The sequence below is a fragment of the Argopecten irradians genome, chromosome 7, assembly GCF_041381155.1.
Source record: "Argopecten irradians isolate NY chromosome 7, Ai_NY, whole genome shotgun sequence".
Taxonomy (NCBI): domain Eukaryota; kingdom Metazoa; phylum Mollusca; class Bivalvia; order Pectinida; family Pectinidae; genus Argopecten; species Argopecten irradians.
In genome coordinates this window covers 24,596,984-24,616,877 of record NC_091140.1, presented here as the reverse complement: position 1 = coordinate 24,616,877, position 19,894 = coordinate 24,596,984, and the positions used below count along the sequence as shown (strand labels likewise).

Below are 19,894 nucleotides of genomic sequence, written 5' to 3'. Positions count from 1 at the left end.
AGTTTTGTATCACTGGCTAACAATAGGTAGGCACGACTTGAATAGAAATAGGTGTTAGAACTGCACGCTGATTCGCTGCGGAAGGTACGGTAAGTAATGGTGTGCTCTATTGCCAGGGGCGTAGCTTGCTCTTTAAAAAAAAGCCCGGGCTTGCACATAAAAAATCCTAGTATGGGTTACTCATTGTCTTGTAAAGTTAAAACATCTATGTAGATCCGTCAAAGTCTTGAATGTAAATTAAAATCAAAGTAAAATAACCTAAACGTTTACGTAGATGATTTATCTAAAATTAATAATACTGAAATATACGTTATGCGTTAATATTAATCTTCTAAGACACAAGATGGCTTGTTCAAGATTAAAACGAAAGACACGCAAAGTCAAAGGACGACAGATGAAATATCGAAAGTGACACCTCGCAAATTATAGTGACACAGAGTAGATTCTACTTAGATAGTACGCTAAAAACCTGCTTATATTATTAGGCTTTTTATCTATTTTTTGCCAAATATAAAGTCTATATATAAGACAAAAAAAACTTATAATATAGGCAGGCTAAGCGGAAAAGATTCTATTTAGTAAATGCACAATCTACTGACACATACTCTTGTTGGAGCGATACATTATATAGAGAATTAAAAACTTCCCGTCAAGAAAGACTTTAAGAAGACAAAATACTATTTTTTTTTCAATCAGTGCGACTTTTATGCCTTACAATATGAGACGCTGTTTTTTTATTCATTCATTTTTTCACATATATGTATAATTCGATTTTTACACATAAAAAAAATCGATAACATAAGAAAGTTCCGTCAATCTATCATCAAATCCCATTAGAGTCACTCAAGATACATGCAGGACTTATCATGAGATTTTCATATACTTTTTAAGTACTAAACATTAACACATAATTATCAGGTACAGGTAGAAAACAGTCCTATACCTTTGATTTTAATAAATATAGTTTTAGCAATACCAAGCATTATCAAATATCATTTTCGGTGCTAAACATTTCCTTAAAACGATTTTCCGTCGGGGGGCTTCGCCCCCCTGAACCCCCTAACCCTAACCCCCTAACCTGGACCCGCTGGGGGCCTAGGCGGCCCCCAGACCCCTCGCCTGGGCTTGCACATGTAAAAGACTCTAGCTACGCCCCTGATTGCATTTCAAGTTATGAACCATCGAAAAACTGCATAACATTACATATGTTTCTGCAATGATATGATTGTTTTTATAGGACCAGCGAATGGTTGTATTATATGTGTTGATGATGTCATATCTTTTGTTACCCCCCTACATATTCTACTTATTGTGTCAATGTCGAATTTAACCCAGCATTAAGGTTAAAGACCTAGTTTAAACTAGTGATAACTGACGACGACAGTTCTAACGAATATTTTCTCCTATCAAAGACTGGACTTTTGTTAGGGTGTGTAAACCGCGTACTACTTATTGCACGAGATGTACACGTATATGAAGCCATAATTAACATACATTGACAGCAAGCAAAACAAAATATATGCCATTTTATTAATGTGTTATTTATGTGTATTAATTTCATCGTTATCCGTTCTAACTTTCATTTTTAGCGCTGTTTGATTGTTCACGTGACACGTGTCTGTCTGGCCTTCAATACATCTGTCCATCTGTGTCCATCAATTCGATTGTTAGTGTATTTGTTTTTTTGTCTGTATGACTTAATGAAATCCGGAGGTATTCATATAAATGTGTGTATATCGTATGCAGTGTCTGTCCGTAAGAGCTTCTGCACAGATTAACAGACGGACACGTGGACACCCTTGTGCAGCTGGATATATACAACCATCAGTGGGTTAGTACTTTCATTCCTTTTTTTGTTCGTTCATTTTTCTTTCTTTTGTTCATTCACTCTTTTTTCTCTCGTTATTTCTTTCTTTCTTTCATTCTTTTTTTCTTTCTTTCTTGCGTGCATTCGTTATTTTTTTTCCTTCGATCGTTCGCCTGTTCGTTTGTTCATTCGTTCGAAGTTCATTGAAGCGAAGGTAAACGCATTATAGCGATCGTCTATTCGATATCATTACTAATGTCAATATCTAGATGGAAATCTCGTGCTTTGATCGCGATCAAATCTAGACTTAATTTGAAATCGTTTTTGACATTTCAGAAAAGTTACTATGGCAGTCCGATTAACGCTAAACAATGGACAGAGAATCCCCCAAGTAGCCCTGGGAACATCAAGGGTAATGTTATTGACAATTGTTTAATTGTAATTGAATATATTGTATACAGATTAAATCGTCATGATAATAACGATGAATGACTTTAAAAATAAAATAAGAACTGTTGCAACTACATAAGAAATAAACTCATTAAGTATACGTTAGAGGATGGAAAATTTAGAAGAGGTTATCAACAAGTGCACTCGTCATCAACCTTTTAAATGCGCGTGACATTCTCTATTGTTCATGACGGCTAAATATTTCTGATATTGTGTTGGAGTTGTTATATATTAGTATATGTATCATTTTAATAGTGTATGAATATTGTTTGGTTAATATTGCTATCTCACTGACGCAAACTATTTGGAATCAATTGACTATCGTCATTAGTTAGACCATTGTTTGTATATCATTAAAACATATTTGTGAGTTAACAAACATTTTTGTTGTGATAGATATCTGCCGGAAATCTAGAAGTGACAATCAGACGAGCACTAGAAATGGGTTACCGGCACATAGACACGGCCTTTATGTATGGCAATGAAGCAGCTATTGGTAAAGTTGTAGAAGAGTACCTCGAAACAAGTAACCTAACTAGGCAAGATTTATTCATCACTACTAAGGTAAGTTAGCATTGTCTCATCCACGCCGGCGATACACGTGGCATGCAATTTAGATTTAAAGATATTGAATTTCAAAAGCCGATTGAGATTTACCCTATCGTATTTACGGGAAAAGTAGTCGAAGAAATATTCTGCGTCCGAGCGCACTATTTATTGTGCATTTGGTAATGTTTTTGGGGTAGGTAATATAGCGCCATTAATGGCGTTTTTTATTGCGACAGGAGAATGTCATGTAAATCAACTGCAAATTTATTTTACCTTTACTTGACGATATAATTTGTCACTTCAATACTTTTTTCGATGTAAATATAACCTAGACTTTATAAATAAATCATGGTAATTAAATTCGATTCTGGTCTACAAATTAGGAAATTATTTTGTAAACTGTTGGTTGACCTCTATTGAAGTTGTTTCCAAGTTATATGAAGGGAACCGCTGTTGGACCGGCACTTGACGAAAGTCTTCGAAGACTTCGACTAAACTATATAGACCTCTTCCTAATCCATGTGCCATGTGCAATGAAGGTACAAAACAGAACGCAAACGTTTTATAACTTAAAGACATAGTGAAGTATGTTAAAAACAAAATAAAAGAGGGTTTATATAGGCCTAATCCTATTGATTATCATCAGTATAATTAGTTAAAATGAAAATAAGATTAAAAGCAAGGTTTATCTACATAGCCTTTTACCTACGGGTGAGTGGGATGCGACAAACTTTTAGCGTCACTTCATTCAATACAATGTACACTCGCTACAGTAGTATAATACTTTCGACGTTCACACATAGGGTTCAACGGCAGTAATTGTTTATTTTGTTTTAGATTCCATGTTCAAACAACAATTGTCATTTTTGTATTTGTGATTTATGAAAATCAAATTAATCTAGATATTTCTATTATTGACATAAAAGGCAAAGTAAGACGTTTTCTAACTTCATTCTATTTCAGGAATTGGATAACTATCCTTTGAAACCTCAACAACCAACTGAGTTTATGGCGGTGGATTTAAAGGAAACTTGGAAAGTACTTATATAATACATGTACACCTACATAAATATGGGATATGTACTGGGCGTTATACTATTACTATATCTAGATTCATTGTCTCATACTACTGTTCACATCATATCATTTAATCATGTTCGTTTTGTGTGTCTTGATAAAGGGGTAGATCGCCTTGAAAATTTGACATTTTCTTTGTCCACACGGTTGGAATTACTTCTTTGTCCCATATTTACCATTTAAAGTAATTTGTATCCTACAGACTTACATTTTTGTACGTTTGGTGGGATCCCGTGTCATATGGAAAATCCTGTTGAAATTACCTTTTTGACCCTCATATCTATATTCATATATGGTGGGAATCAATCGATGTACTTCACAACTATAAATCACCACTCTTCATTTGTAATTCCCTGAGATGCTTGTACTAGTGTTTAGGCAAAACTGGGAAAATGTAAACTTCGAGGGAGGGGTTCATCTACAAATATGATACATATGTATGACTATCGAAAAGTATTCCGATTAAAAATCAATGTTATTAGACGAGTGTCAGAAAAAAACGTTTGTAAAATTATATTATGAAATTGTTAGTTTATGACGGATTTTTTTTTTTACATATATATGTGTTTTGCCCTAAATAAAAGCGAAGGGACTAAAGAAATTTTATCAGGATAAGAGTTTACAAATAGTCCTGATATATGAAATGTATCTTTTATGTTGTTATATGATTTACTGTCATCATTACCATTAGACATATTGAAGCAAATTTCGTTGTAGATGTATCTTTATATTAAGTCAGATCATTGCCTGTAAACCGTAAACGTATATAACCTAACGGTTTTTAACCAGTCATATTGCGCTAAATCTGTGTATCCTTTATAGACATAGTGGTAATAAAGCGAATAAGTAGGTTTACATTAAAGTCCTGCTTTAGACAAGTATTTATTTATATGTATGTGATATGTGCCTGTCCAATAAGTACAATATAAGAATATAGAATTTCAGAAATCACTTTATTTACATTAATCATGTCCCCGAAGTCATTGTCAATTTATAAAATTGATACGGTGTAAAATCAATATGAATTTATTATTATGAGTACTAATAATACAGGGATAAGAATTAGTGTAGATTTATTTATCGTTGAAAATGTGTGTACCTTGAGTAGTTTTCTACTTTTCCAAAGACAATATATTTGTTTAAAATCGTAGTTTCGTTTCATCTATAACATAAACTTTTCAATAAAAAGGCTATGGAGGAAACTGTGTACAATGGTAAGGCGCATTCGATTGGCGTATGTAGCTGCAATTCCAAACAACTGGATTACATCTGTAAAACTGCCCGAATCCAACCAGTCGTAAACCAAGTAAGGCGTTCTTATAATTCCATACCTTCCATCACAATTACACCAAAATATTATAACGTGCTCATTTCACCTTTTTATTTGGGATTTTGTCATATTTCTGTCGAACAGAAAGTAAGCGTTCACTAATCCAGAATGTACTTAGTATTTTGACTGTTTCGACCATTGTGTTAATACAGGTTGAAGCACACGCCAGACTACCCCAGAGAAAGCTACACGACTATTGTAAACCAAGGAAAATCCTTCTCCAAGCGTTCTGTCCTCTGGGTTCACCCAACTTCTCTGGTCCCGTTGCATTAAAGTAAAGCGAGTTACACTAATTAGAGGAATATCATAATAACAGGTGTTCTAGTTACCTTTAAAAGGAAATTTACAACAATAGTAAAACAATAGTAAAAAACAATGTCGGGTTTGGGGAACAATCATTAAAGATGCTCCACCGCTGACAAATGGTATTTTTTTCACTATCAAAAACAGCAGCAGACGATTTAGTATTTTTCTTCAGGTACAAAAGTTACTTATTTTACACCATTGCCGCCGTTACTAATTATTGTTCAAATGATGAATATCATTTATGCTTTGTCGGCGGTGGAGCATCTTTAATTCAAAACATCAACGTTCGAAAGAAATGGTTATAAAGATAAAATTGGTTTGCTATGGCACGCAAGCTTCTTAATAAGCCAACGTAGCTTACACCTAGTCCTAAAACATTTCATATTTGGATACTTTCATAATATGTTTCTTTTTAAAACTTGATTTATTTACATGATGATATTTTCTATTAATTAAAAGCCTAGTCGTTATGATGCGTAGACAATTTTGAGAAGAGAAGATAAAATCATATTGACATATTTTTACAGTGTAGTACAATCTTCAGATAACTTGGTGGAACATCGTGTTATTATAGATATTGCTGAGAAACATAACCGAACACCAGGTCAGGTGAGTTGACAGATAATCCAGAAAACACAAATCAGACTAAAGTGTATTACACAATTAAACATCACTGAAAGCCAGCATAATAATTCTGATTATGAATAATGATGATGTTATTAATGAGTTTGTCACCGGAAGGATGGCATGATAATAAAATAATCCATATTGGATTCTTTATTATTCGTTTTATTTAAATGATATTTTCTTAAACTCATATGAAAGTTGGAATTTTCATTTTCCTTCATTGAATCTCTTTGGAAACTAACATATTCCTGACGTCGACCTTTTAATTAAGGATGTTTTAGAATAATGACAGTTAATTACTTATTTCTCAATCGTATATGATATCGAAATGTTTTTGGGTTTAAAAGAATTATTACCCCATATCCCATTATACTCATATCTTTTTATTATGTAACATTCGGAACATGTTTTTACCATAAGGTTCTTCTTAGAAACCTAGTACAGAGAGGTATGGCTGTAATTCCTAAATCAGAAAACCCACAGCGGATGGAGGAGAATTTACGAGTACGTTCACATATAGATATTAATAAAACTATTATAATTTGAAATGCAGACAATTGCAACTGTCAAGCCGTCATATTTAGGTTTTCATATATAATTTATCTTGGATTGCATTGTTTTCGAATTTACCGTATTATTGCCTATAGAAGGATGATGTGTCTTAGTTTTATTATATCTTTGATGATAAGATATAACTTTGACACATTATATTTTATTATATAAAAAACAAAACTGCTTTGCTTTATATCATTGTTTACATCAGGACAATACAGACCACGACACTTTCAAAACGATAGAGCAAATATTTATCAGGCAATATTACATATACAAATATATTTGATTTGCAGCTTTTTTCGTTTTCCTTAAGTGAAGAGGACATGATTCAGATAGACAAACTAGAGACTGGAGAACGTCGATTCCAGCTGGCATGGTAGGATCTTAATGAAAAGCTCGGTATCGAATGTACATGGTAAACTACATTTAAACCATTGGAGGAAAAATAAGATTGTTTTGTTAACGTCAGTAATTGAGTGATTTAACTTAAATACGGACCTTTCAACTCATGAATTGCATTGATATACCATACATTAAAAAACTTTAAAAAAAAAAACAACTACAAATAAAAAAAAAAAAAAAAAAAAAAAAAAAAACCCAAACAAATTAACAAACAAACTAAACCAAAAAAACAACAACAACAACATTGGCTCGTAGGGTAATCTTCGAACAAAACTATATGGTTCAATCATCGTTGAATACATTTACAACCGTTTTAAATCAATAAAACTCTATTTTTATTATTCAAATATTAAGTCTTTACAGTATTTTATTGTGTGTGTTAATACAGTTTTTCATCTACTATGGGATTTAAAATTGAACGCTTGGTATCATTTTTATTCTCGAGGATATCATTTTAATAGAAGTTTTTTTTTTTTTAAATCCAATACACTATAGCATAGAGAAAGTTGCAGGAAAAAACTTCTTTTCTTCAAAAGAGGTATGATCAGTGGTTGAAATTAGTGATTTATCACAGTGACAACAAACTCACTGAAGCATTTCAAATTCTACAATTTGTATATACATAATGTATAAGCTATTACAAAGGATTTTTTGGCTAGATTTCGACAAACAAAATATAATACATTGTTTTTTTTATTTTACAGCAAATGGATGGTGTTTTTGTGTGTGAATAAGTTCATTATTCATCTTGTTAAGAAGCTTGAAGTTATCATGCATTACAAAATAATTTATCACATACGTTTCTAAAAGAAGAAAGATACTAACAACTACGTTATTTACATTTGTAAATTATCATGCCATTTCTATCAAAAAAGCCGTTAGATTATTGGTACATAAAATGATAATATGATATATATCTCCTCTTTTTCACAGGTATAAAGGACATCCAGAGTACCCTTTTGATGAGGAATTTTAAAACGACATCATTAAACAACGATTCTGTCAGTATAGAATAAAGTCCGAGGACATCCGAACGTTTACAGACATTAATGAACTATACATGTACACTGTTATGTTGTATTTAATGAACCCACGCCTATTCTATTTTCGGTACCAGGGTGCGTTTGTCATGCGTGATACTACTTTAATCAAGACATAACGTTTCCAATCGAATAAGTTGTCTGAGATTTTGTTATCTCACCTGAAATTCGATGCCTACACAATGAAGTTAGTAAATGATGATTATGTGGAAAATCAATGCAAAGAAATGTGTAGGTAGGGAAGCTTATAGATTAAAATTGAGACAATTCAATGAAACAAATTTTTATAAAAACTGATGCACTAAACTGCATACCTAATTAGTATATGGTATCATATGTATAAATCTTATTAGCATCTGTTATCAAAATCGCATATCAAATTAATCTATGAAATCCAAATTACAAACCGCATCAATATCAAATTACACACTTTTAATCTTATTTTGGTACAGCATGGCATATTGTTATCTCTTAAATATCTTAAATTGTTGTACAAATCTTGGTCCCCTAGAAATGCGACCAGAATTATAATTTGTTTTACCAATAATTTTTGTCTGTTACTTGCCTTTTCTTTCCTACTCTTAACTTTGACACTCCCTATGCCCATCGTCACTATTCGTAGTCTGAGTGAACTCATCCTATCGCCGATACCTTTATAACCTGTTAGCTGACGACCATATGGGGGTGCAGGGCAGTATTGGGCGTCGATTGGTTGTTTTAACCAACACACATGGTTCTTTGATTTCACTAAAATCTCTACACTATATTGTCTGATGTACTTAACTGCTGCAGGTCTAGAGTTAATCTTATCATAGTAAAACTTATCTTGTTACCATTGCCGTGATAAAATGTTTAATTGATAATTCTAGTTTTCTGTTGATATTATCATCTATTTTCCATTTTACAATAAGGATTAACCATCACAATTAGAAAACATAGCATTTGAAAATGACATTCTCTACAGCGCACTCCCCAGATGCAGAGGGTTGAAAGTTTCTGCAAATAATAGCACCGAAAGCTCCGTTTCGAGTATCAACCGTGATCGGGAGTCACCAATTTTTTTTCAATGCTTCATGCAACAATACAGATATTGCATTTCCGTGACAAAATGATTGCAATTTCTAAAATTAAAAGAGATGATAACTGCCCCCATTTAGTTAAAAATCTACTGAATAAAACCCACGCGATTTTCACGACAGAAACAGCACCTGGATATGGTACAGGACTTTGTTTGGTTGGATGTGAAATAGTAGCTCGTTAGAACAGCTGTATGATGGACATAATCTTGTAAAATAAACTATCAAACAATATTTACTCTCCTTTTTCTCTCTCTTCCCTCTTTCTCTCACCCCTCTATAAATTTAAGTGATGTATAGATTATGATAAAAATGATGACCTTTTTTTGTATGTATGTCTGTAACTTCAACACTATGTATGTATGTATGCATGTATGCTTTGTAAATGTGTTTGTATATGTATCTATGTATGCATGTAAGTACGTATGTTCATAAGGAAATATGTTACTACTATATATATCATAATTTAAGATATTTGTGTATATGTATGAATCTATGTAATATATACGTGTAAATGTATGTATGTACTACATATGTTTGCAACTTCTATACATGTATACTGTATATGGTATGTCAGAGTGAATGTGTTTGTGCCTATACTATGTTGTGTACTATCAAATGTCTAGAAAAATTATTTAAAAAAATATTTAAAAAAAAAACAATTTTTACCCTGTTTACACTGTGAGAAATTGCTGAATTTACAATCCCGATCATTGTATTTTAGTGTACACAATCATTGGTTTGCGTAGTCGTAGACACTATACACGTGTGTATATCTATAAGTGTTTTGCATGAAGCATAGAAGAGACATGAGCTATTTCCCAATCACGGTTTATACTCGAAGCGGAGCTTTGGACGCCATATTTGCTTCGCATACCAAATTAAACCTTCGCATACCAAGACACGTTCGATCCCCTGCAGATGATAGGTGTAAAACATTCACAGAGAAATAATTGACTGGGTGTGCAATCCAACCAAAACTATGTCTATTCGACCCAAAGATAAGCCATAGTTTAATTCAGAATTACGACGAGAAAATAGAAACATTTACTGAAAAAAGGTATAAATCAAACTTCTTTTTTGATATCATACAGGAAACAACGTTATCACGTATATAATTAAAAAAAAGTAGAAAAGAAAACTTCTTTTGAGGACATTAATAATATTTTAGATCGATATTCAGATTAAAACCTGATATTTTTGCGGAAAACAAATTTTCAAATCTTCTGATACCTCAAACGTTATACTACCTATTTATGATCATTCTCTTTCAGACATACATTTCCAACTGACCGATGTTATTGACATTCTTAAATATCTAAAATCAAACAAAGCAGTAATTTATGACTATATTAGTCACACTTTAAAAAATACCGCTCTTATCCTCTATCGCTTATATTTAGATCTTCTTTTGCGAATGTTATCTATCCATCGTCGGTCTCAGGTGTTCGTCGCAATATCGTTCGTAATATTATATCTAGGTCTCTGGTCGCAAGGCCGCATTTGCCAAGTTGAACGTTGCATTGGTTGTCATATTCCAAGGTAGGGAACGCTTACTTTTCTCCAATTTATTATAGAAGAGGATGATATATGATCATGGTCGTGAGCCTACTAGCTTACAGTATCGACATACTTCATCATTCCTTTAAATTTGAGCCAATAAGGCAAATAATGTAAAGGAGTTCTGACAATTATTCATTACTTGATTTAACTTATGCATCTACAAATAAAAAAGCCCAATAGGAAGCATTGAATAGTTCTTACAACAGCGTAAATGCATTTTATTTGAAGATAGTATCGTCGAATAGAAAACCAATCCACAGTTTTATGTGTTTCATGATACCTAATGACATTTATACTGCATGATATGTATTGTCTTATAAAAAAATAAAGATAAGTTATCTGTCTGTCAATTGAGAGCATTCCCATCGTCACATCTTATACAGATTGTTGATAACGATATATATATATACACATTGAAATTGGGTGTTGGACTAGTTATAGACCTTGACACAGTATTACACACATATATAGAAAAATATCTATAGAGCTCAACCCCTGTGGTACAACCATGGAATGTGGCGTTGCTGAAAACCCTGAGGTAGATATCTAGCTGTGTTCCACTTAAACGTTATCTGTGACGCTGTCCCTAGTATATTTTTTGTTTGTAAATTATGTAGATGTCTATTACATCATTACAAAAACATAATATTATATATATTGTTTTTTATGGACTTTAAAACATGTTTATTGATTGTTTAAAAAATTGGTAAGATAAAATATTCATGCCATGCTAAATCTACCAATAAGTTTCACTTCAGTATATTCATCGTCTGGTATATCCCCATTCAGTTTAACATAGAATATTTTCATTTTCACTTCGCTCCGCCTCAATGAAACTCCTACCACTTCATCTCCCAATAAGGATGCATGGTAACGCGCTGACATCTGACTGGCATGAGAATACATTTCGACATTGTTTACAAAAAAATTGTGACCTAGTTTTACGCCGCTTCAGTTTTGAATGTATATCGTTGTACATTTAGAAACACAGACAGAAACACGTGATAAGGTGTCAATTGACTGTAGCTGTAGCTGTAACTTAATCATCGGCACGGTACCGTACGTAAAAGCTTCAAATCCTATTGAAGATTGACGTATTACCCACGTACGTCACGTTGTAACTCCGGTTGGGATGTCTTATTGTCTTCTTTCACATTATTAGACCTGCGTGTAGCCTTTTAACCTAATACATTCGTTGTGTCCGTCCTCTACTCGATAAACGTCTACATGATGTGCTTGATTCGAGATCTTCAGAGCTAGTGCGAAATTAAGCGTGAACCTTTGTGACGCGAGATTCCTTGGAAGTTTTCTACAAAACTAGACAACAACAGCTAGGTATCCTAAAGCCGTGCAAATATAACATCTCGAATCGTGCAATATAACGTTTCCATAGAAACGTGCAATTTAACTTCGAACTGTGCAATATAACAAAGTTTTATTGAACAGTCGGGATAAAAGCTGAAAATATTATATTTCCGAATTAGTGTAAACAAATTATGTTATATTGCAGAGAAACAAAAATTGTATTCCTATGACAAAATCCATATATACAGCTATTGATATTTATATAAATGGAAAGGTTTGTCAGACAATGCGTCTCACAATGGTTGTGAAATCTTTAAATTAATAAGACTGTAATAGTACTGGTATTACAGAACGGATATTAATTTGAAAATACACACTCATATACAAAAATAGGTACAAGTATTTGTATATAACTATAAATTCAAACTTTGTATAAGGTAGCAACAATAAATTCAAACTTTGTATTTCGTAGCAACTATAAATTTAAATTGTGTATAAGGTAACAACTATAAATTTAAATTTTGTATAAGGTAACAACTCTAAATTCAAATTTTGTATAAGGTAACAACTATAAATTCAAATTTTGCATAAGGCAGCAACTAAAACATTTTGATTAAATATTCGATTCTATTCTTTTTTTTAAAGTATATAACACTTATTTTGAAATCGTTGATTCAAATGAAATGCTTAGCTAGTAGTTTTGACGCTTCACCAATTGCCTTATTTTCATATGGATGGAAATGTTGACACGTGTTAATGTTTGTACGTTACAAGTATCGACTGATCAGTATCACTGGTAGCCCTGTTCTGTTAATTTTCGTTCTTAAACTGTTATTTTAACCATATTCGCGATTTTGTAAATATTTATGTTGGTTATATCTGTTTTACTGTTATTATCAAAATTTTAGTTATCTTAAACTAAAAGCATGTTATTATTTTCTAGCACACGTTATATTTTTGCTGCTGTGTTATCTCTATCTTTGCATGCGTTTGTCTTTTTTAAATGATGTTAGATTTAGTGGCTGATGTTATTATTTATTTTGCGTTGTTATTCATTTCATTTCACGTGTTAGTGTCAGCAATGATTGTTAATGATTTTGTTTCCCATGTTATTGCCAGAATGTTACGTGATTTTTATGTGAAACTTTGTTAGCATCAACAGAACATGTGATTATTTACGTGACCACGTTAAGAGTATCGTTGGAAACGTTATTTTTTTTTTAAAGCGTTATTTTTTTCGTGGAAATACAACTGCCTATTGTTCTCATTGGCCCCCTACGGCGACAGCGCAGTGAGCCGGCGGGCGAGCTTCGCTAGTGCGTTGACCACTCACCCATAACGAGAGCACGGCTCCCAAGATATAGTCGACTGGCGGTATCGCTGTCACTGTATCGCTACCGTATCGCATGTGCTGTGCAACTGAGCATGGAATATACACATGTATATAGATTTCAGTTACTATATTTACAGTTCTTTTTCTCCAAAGTTTGCATTCACTGTATAAATTTATTGAAAATTCCTTACATATTAGGGTTGTGTTGGAATCGACAAGGACGTTTAAATCCTTCGAATCGGTCATAGTTTAACTACACTGTACAAAGATTTGATGTTTTTTTAACATATTGTGTATTTCAATTTTATTGATTATTACGTTATAAATACAATATATAGATATGTTTCTGATAACGTACGTAATCTGTTTTGATTAACGAAATTGTGTACATTTCTTGAATGGCTGATTAACAAAATTATTTGTCGAAGTTATGCATATTATGGAATCTGTTTTGATTAACGAAATTGTGTACATTTCTTGAATAACTGATTTATATATATCACAACATTATTTGAGGCATATTTTGGAACAAGTACTATACATGTATATTCAAAATGAACATTACAAAATCTACTATACCGACGGTAATTCTATATGATATGTCGTATCGTACAGGGAAGACACAAATAAATATCAAATGCACGTCCCTTGAATACAGTTACAATACGCATGATGCAAACCGACATGCATTTATTTAATTAAATACACTGTATTGTACGTTTTGTCTACGTTATGAAAAGTGAAATATATATTCAAGTTCATGCTAAAATCACTGTCAAAACAAACTCCATTGTATCCGACTTGCTACCGCGCACGGACATGTAACATGCGCAGCGACCCGTGAAAATTGCCCGCGGGTCAAGCAGTCGTGGATCTTTTATTTTCGTCAAGTATTATTATCTACGCTAATTTGTATGTACTGTTTGGAATCGGCTTGTTAACTTAAGCCATTAACTTTTAACTTCAACAAAGATTATTGAGAAATGGTACCATGACATAGAGTCATCTAGCTAGAGGAAAACTATACTCTAATATCAAAGAATTTGTGTCACGATAAAATGAGGTGTGTTCTCCTTTCAAGACACTCGGAGTCATTAGTTGCCGGACACATAGATATCCGCATTTCGGTGTCAGGACATGTATTGTGGTAACGAGACTTATTTGGTGCGTGACGTAATCGACCCTATGCAAGGCAGCGCAGCTCATCACTATCAATGCTTGCATACGGCGCTCGACACACCTACCTGTGATTTTCAAAAACGTATTTTCAGCGATTTGGGATTGTTGCTACGTTTCTTTGATTTTTTTTATTATTAAATAGCATTGTCATGAACTTTCGTTTTCTTATAAAATGTTAAGCAATGCGGGACGAAAGCGTAATTGTGAGAACCGCGATGAACAACGTAACCCTGTACAATTTCACATGGATGCGGAGGCTGGTGGATAATTATGTATATTTAATGAGTGTAAAACTTTCGTGTAGATTTCTTACTTTTTTTCAATGATTTATGCATTCTTTCTAAAGACTGTAGTAAAAAGTAACACATACTTGTATGCATCGTAGCGATTAACATTTTTCTACATATTTAATTCTCCCTTTCTCTTTCTTTCTTTTTCTCCCTCCCTCTCTGAGTGACAGGTCATAGCACTTACAGGTTCTCGCCATGTCTGCTAGTGTGATTATCCTGTTTAGACAGGAATTCACACTAGACCTATACACGGTGGAGAAGGTTAACGGAATCGTGATGCGCCCTGACTTACGAGGCTAGACTTACGTGGCCCTTATATTTCATTGTATTTAGGCCGCACTAGTAGGAGTACGAAGCGAGAAAATGGCCGACAATAATTGTATACACTTTATAGACAAAGATATTGAAAGGGAACATTAACATTGAAAGTTGCTAGTAGACGTAAAAAAATCTCTTTATGAGTTGCAAATTGGTTGAAATCTTAGCGAAGTACGGGATTAGCTGGGCGGGTGGTTACGTTATGTATAGTAATCTTCAGAATGTGCACACAAGTCATCTACAAGTATTTAAACCAGAGACTTAAAGGATTTGTGCATTCAAAAATAATAATTTCAGTTTATGCTGGCAATGGCTTTAGATTTCATATTTCAGATTTTTATTTCACTCTCAGACATACAAGTATGTAACAGGAGGTCACTATACATAATATAAACATGCAAGTATATTGAGCCCATAGCGCAGCAGTGCATTACAATATGTATTAGTGATGTACATGCTCTTTATCAGACCTCGTAGAAACCTCTCCGTGCCGCGCGCGACCGGAATAACCTGTAAACCGCCGATATCGAGGTCAAATTTTCTGACCACCCGATCATGCATATTTTCTGTTTAAACCGTGTGACGTCATAATAGTCCGTGGCTTACAGCTGTACTATAACTGATGTGCTATCACTTACATCGACGGTCACAGGAAAAGCCGATCAAAGATTTTTTTTATGATTAATTTTGAGTGAAGTTAATCGTACAATAACGTTGGCTCTTATATGAATAACTAAAAGAGTGAAATTCGATGTTTCAAATACTCTTATTTATGCTCTAATAGCAGGTATCTTCGTGTAATTATGAAAGAAAATCCACACAGAAATAAAAGTTTCAGATTTTTTGTCGAGCAGTTCAGCAACGAATAAGCTTTAATTAGATAACATTTTCCTGTAGTCTGTATCTTTGATACATTGTAAATTGCAAAGTTTGTGACCGTAAAATGAAATTTTATGTTACAATTTAAGAAATCCTTGATTAGAGCATGATGCTTGACATATGTACGCACCGATGTTTAATCGTTAAAAACATTGTGTTGTGTGTTGCTAACTGAATAAATCGAGATAGATTTATTGCAATACCGTAAAACGTTTCAACATGTGGTAGAAAGAATTTACTTTTGATATTATAAAAGATCATATAATTGAGATATTAAGCAAAACAAACTATTTTTTTCAGACCGTGCGGTCGCTTTCAATTTTTAATCGATATACGAGTAGATACACAATGACAATGACAAAGACAATGACAATGACAAAGATTTTATTCTCGTAAACATACAAACAGTAGTGTAGAGAATATATAAACAGGACATATACATGTAAACAGCATTAACAATGAAATAGTGCAGTACATATTACACATATACTAAAATATACATATATATATATACTGGTTATATTAATGAACTGAATTAAGTCTGTCTTGTATAATAATTATAAATTTTGTAAGTGAAATAAGTTCATTGTTAACTACATAATTAAATAGAGTTTCAAATTTAAAAGTATTTGGTCTTTCATAATAGTATCTAGACATAAATTTCTTTCTATTGGATACTAAGTGATCATCAGTACAGTTAAATAAATAATGGAACTCATCTCCAATTTCGTTTAAGTTACACATGTTACACAATCGTTGTTGTCTTGGTATATTAATCCATCTGCCACATTCAACCGCTAGTTTTACATTACATGTTCTAAATTTACAATAAGCCTTCGCCAGACGTGGAGGAAGAACAATCAAGTAGTTTTCAAAAATCAGATCATGCTTATATATTCTATAATTGGTACCTTTCGGAGAGTTGAAAACATCATTTTTCCAACTATATATAAAATTACTTTTGAGGGCATGGAAAATAACTTTTTTCAAACAATGTGAACTAGTGAATTCCCTTCTCTCGAAAACATTAACAAGATTACATTCTTCAAAAATACTTTTAATACATTTTAACCACTGTGTATTATAATTATTAGTAATCTGGAGCAGTTTAAAATTAAGCTTGATATGTGATGATTCTATCATCCTTGCCCAATAGCCAATCATGCGAACTTTAATACTGATAGATAATGGGAATCTACCAAGTTCCCCGTATACCATGAAGTTGGGTGTTGATGTTTTCAACTTAAGAATATGTTTACAAAATTTCAGGTGGAGACGGTTCTAAAAGTTTATAATCACAAAATCCCCAAACCTCACAACCGTATAATATAACAGGTTTTATAGCTTTATCAAAAATATCTAAATTACAATCAATAGATAGATTATGACTCCTACATTTAGCAATGGCACCATACATCGCTTTTATACCCTTTTCATATAATTTCTTAACATTAAACTGCGTGAAGCCATTTTTGGTGAAATAAACACCAAGATATTTGAAATTTTTCACAATTTCCACGTTGTTACCATTAAAAGTGAACCTCATATCTCGAGATAGATTCCCTCTACCAAAAACCATAACTTTCGTCTTATCGATGTTAACTTTAAGGTGCCATAGCTTGGAATAATTATAAAATACATTAAGTTGCTTTTGTAAATCTTCAGCAGAGTCTGCAAGTAATATAGTATCGTCAGCATACAGTAAGACATACAATTTAAGGTAAACTTGTAATTCATTCTCAAGTTTCCCAGATAAAGCTGACAAACCTTTACAATCATGTGATTTTAAAAAATCTTCTAAATCGTTTAAAAATATTGAAAATGTAAAATGGGGATAAGTTTTCTCCTTGTCTCACTCCAGAGTTACAATTAAATATGCTAGAAACTGATTTACCTTTAACGACATTAGCTTTAATGTCATTATACATATTTAATATTACATTAAAACACTTTCCATTTATACCACTTGATATTAATTTGTTCCATAGACCTAATCTCCAGACACTGTCAAAAGCTTTTTCGAAATCTATAAAAGCACAATACATACGTTGTTTAAATTGCTTTGACAGCTCAATTAAAGAATATAACGAAAATATGTGATCTAAGGTAGAGTATTGCTTTCGAAATCCGGCTTGGTTTTCAAGTATAAGTTCAATGCTATTGGCATAGTTATTTAGTCTTTCATTAATGATAGTAGTAAATAGCTTACCCAAACAACTAACAAGAGTGATAGGTCTGTAATTTTTCGCGTCAAACCTATCCCCTTTATTTTTATATACAGGTATAATATTTCCCATAAGCCACGACTTTGGAATGATACCAGTGTCAAATATGTAGTTAAAAACTTTTACATATACGGGAATCATAATATCAATAGTAGATTTAATATATTCATTACAAACTAAGTCCTCACCAACAGCTTTACAGATCATATAATTGAGATATTAAGCAAAGCAAGCTATTTTTTCAGACCGTGCAGTCGCTTTCAATTTTTAATCGATATACGAGTAGATACACCGATATTATAGATATATAATTAGCCATGCCTTTGGTTTGATGGTTATGTAATACCTTGACCAGGATGTTGTTTACCTGTACACGCCGCCATTCATCGAACTCACCTGCAATTACCTGGCCGCGGGCAATTTGCTATTCGGTGGACTATATCGGATATTTGCTATTGTCTTACTGTCAATCAGGTTAGGACATCCGTTAATTGGATTGTGATTTGAATTATGGAAACCCCGTACATCTATGCACTAGGTTTTTTATTGTCACCTCCATTTTTAAAATGAAGATGTAAAAGCAAATGGAAATAAAATATACCTGATCATACCTAGGAATATATATTACATACACATATATATATGTCATACATAGGTAAAACAAAAATGGAAAGTGACTTATTCAGAAACAAAAATGATTCTAAGAACTATTTCAACTAAAGGTTTAACCTAAAATTGTTCCAGTCTAGTACTGTAATTACGGAATCGTCGCTTATAGCAATCTTCCGTATTTTCTAAGGTATTAGTATTTACTGCATTGTATCTTAACGAAAATTCCAAATATCTACATCACACTAGCGCTATCGGTTGGTTTTGGTCGTGATTTCTTGGTGTAAAGCTGAAGTATAATAATAAATTTAATCAAATTCAAAAACATTTATCTGACCAAGGTCGTAAAGCCATGTTTGCACTTTTTTCTATGTGTTCTAATTTATATTTAAATTTTGAAACCTTGTTACGTTTATTTGACACGTATGTTTCTAGCATCTTGCATTATGCTTGCGAGGTGTGGGGATCATCGAAAGGGTGTGATATAGAAAAAATTCACTTGTCATTTTGTAAGAAGATCCTAAAAGTTAAGAGATCAACGTGTAACGCCATGGTATATTTTGAATTAGGCCGGTATCCATTAGAATGTTTAAGGAAGTACAGAATGATAAAGTATTGGCTTAAATTAATGGTCTCAAATAACTGTATTTTGAATTCCGCTCTTTTATATTTAAGTAATAGCAACGCTGGTAATTGTTTCAATTGGATAAACCATGTTAAACATTGTCTTTTTTCTATTGGTTTTGGAAATGTATGGAATCATCACTATCTGTATAACCATAAACATATATTATGTTTGATAAAGCAACGACTATTTGACCAAAGTCAGCAACATTTGAGAGGCTTATTGGATTCCTCATCAAAATGTACATTATATAAGCATATTGTAAATCATTTTACTATACAATACTATTTGACCAAATATATACCTCCGAAATACCGAATTGTCTTATCTAAATTTCGTCTATCTGCTC

General features: G+C 32.7%; 1 protein-coding gene across 3 annotated transcripts; it reads left to right on the top strand.

The window, feature by feature from the left end:
* Positions 1–19: 19 nt before the first annotated feature.
* On the top strand, positions 20–12,396 carry LOC138327948 (aldo-keto reductase family 1 member C15-like). 3 transcript variants are annotated; one of them, XM_069274445.1, is made up of 12 exons: positions 20–89; positions 1,747–1,831; positions 2,144–2,219; positions 2,654–2,821; positions 3,229–3,345; positions 3,770–3,844; positions 5,073–5,189; positions 5,366–5,487; positions 6,047–6,128; positions 6,567–6,650; positions 6,995–7,077; positions 8,037–12,396. In XM_069274445.1, exons 3-12 carry the CDS (start codon positions 2,154–2,156, stop codon positions 8,077–8,079), a joined length of 957 nt encoding a protein of 318 aa, XP_069130546.1. In that variant the 5' UTR covers positions 20–89; positions 1,747–1,831; positions 2,144–2,153; the 3' UTR covers positions 8,080–12,396. The 3 variants fall into 3 exon arrangements, with proteins under 3 accessions (XP_069130546.1, XP_069130548.1, XP_069130547.1); XM_069274447.1 differs by lacking the exon at positions 1,747–1,831 and having other exon boundaries at positions 8,037–11,320; XM_069274446.1 differs by lacking the exon at positions 20–89 and having other exon boundaries at positions 1,536–1,831; positions 8,037–11,320.
* Positions 12,397–19,894: the final 7,498 nt, after the last annotated feature.

What these genes read in the sequence shown, in the direction of transcription:
- LOC138327948 (XM_069274445.1), top strand. Translation starts at nt 2,154, where the DNA reads ATGGCAGTCCGATTAACGCTAAACAATGGACAGAGAATCCCCCAAGTA. An exon ending in TAGCCCTGGGAACATCAAGG is followed by an intron (nt 2,220 to 2,653) that starts GTAATGTTATTG and finishes TTGTTGTGATAG; the next exon opens with ATATCTGCCGGAAATCTAGA. An exon ending in TCCAACCAGTCGTAAACCAA is followed by an intron (nt 5,190 to 5,365) that starts GTAAGGCGTTCT and finishes GTGTTAATACAG; the next exon opens with GTTGAAGCACACGCCAGACT.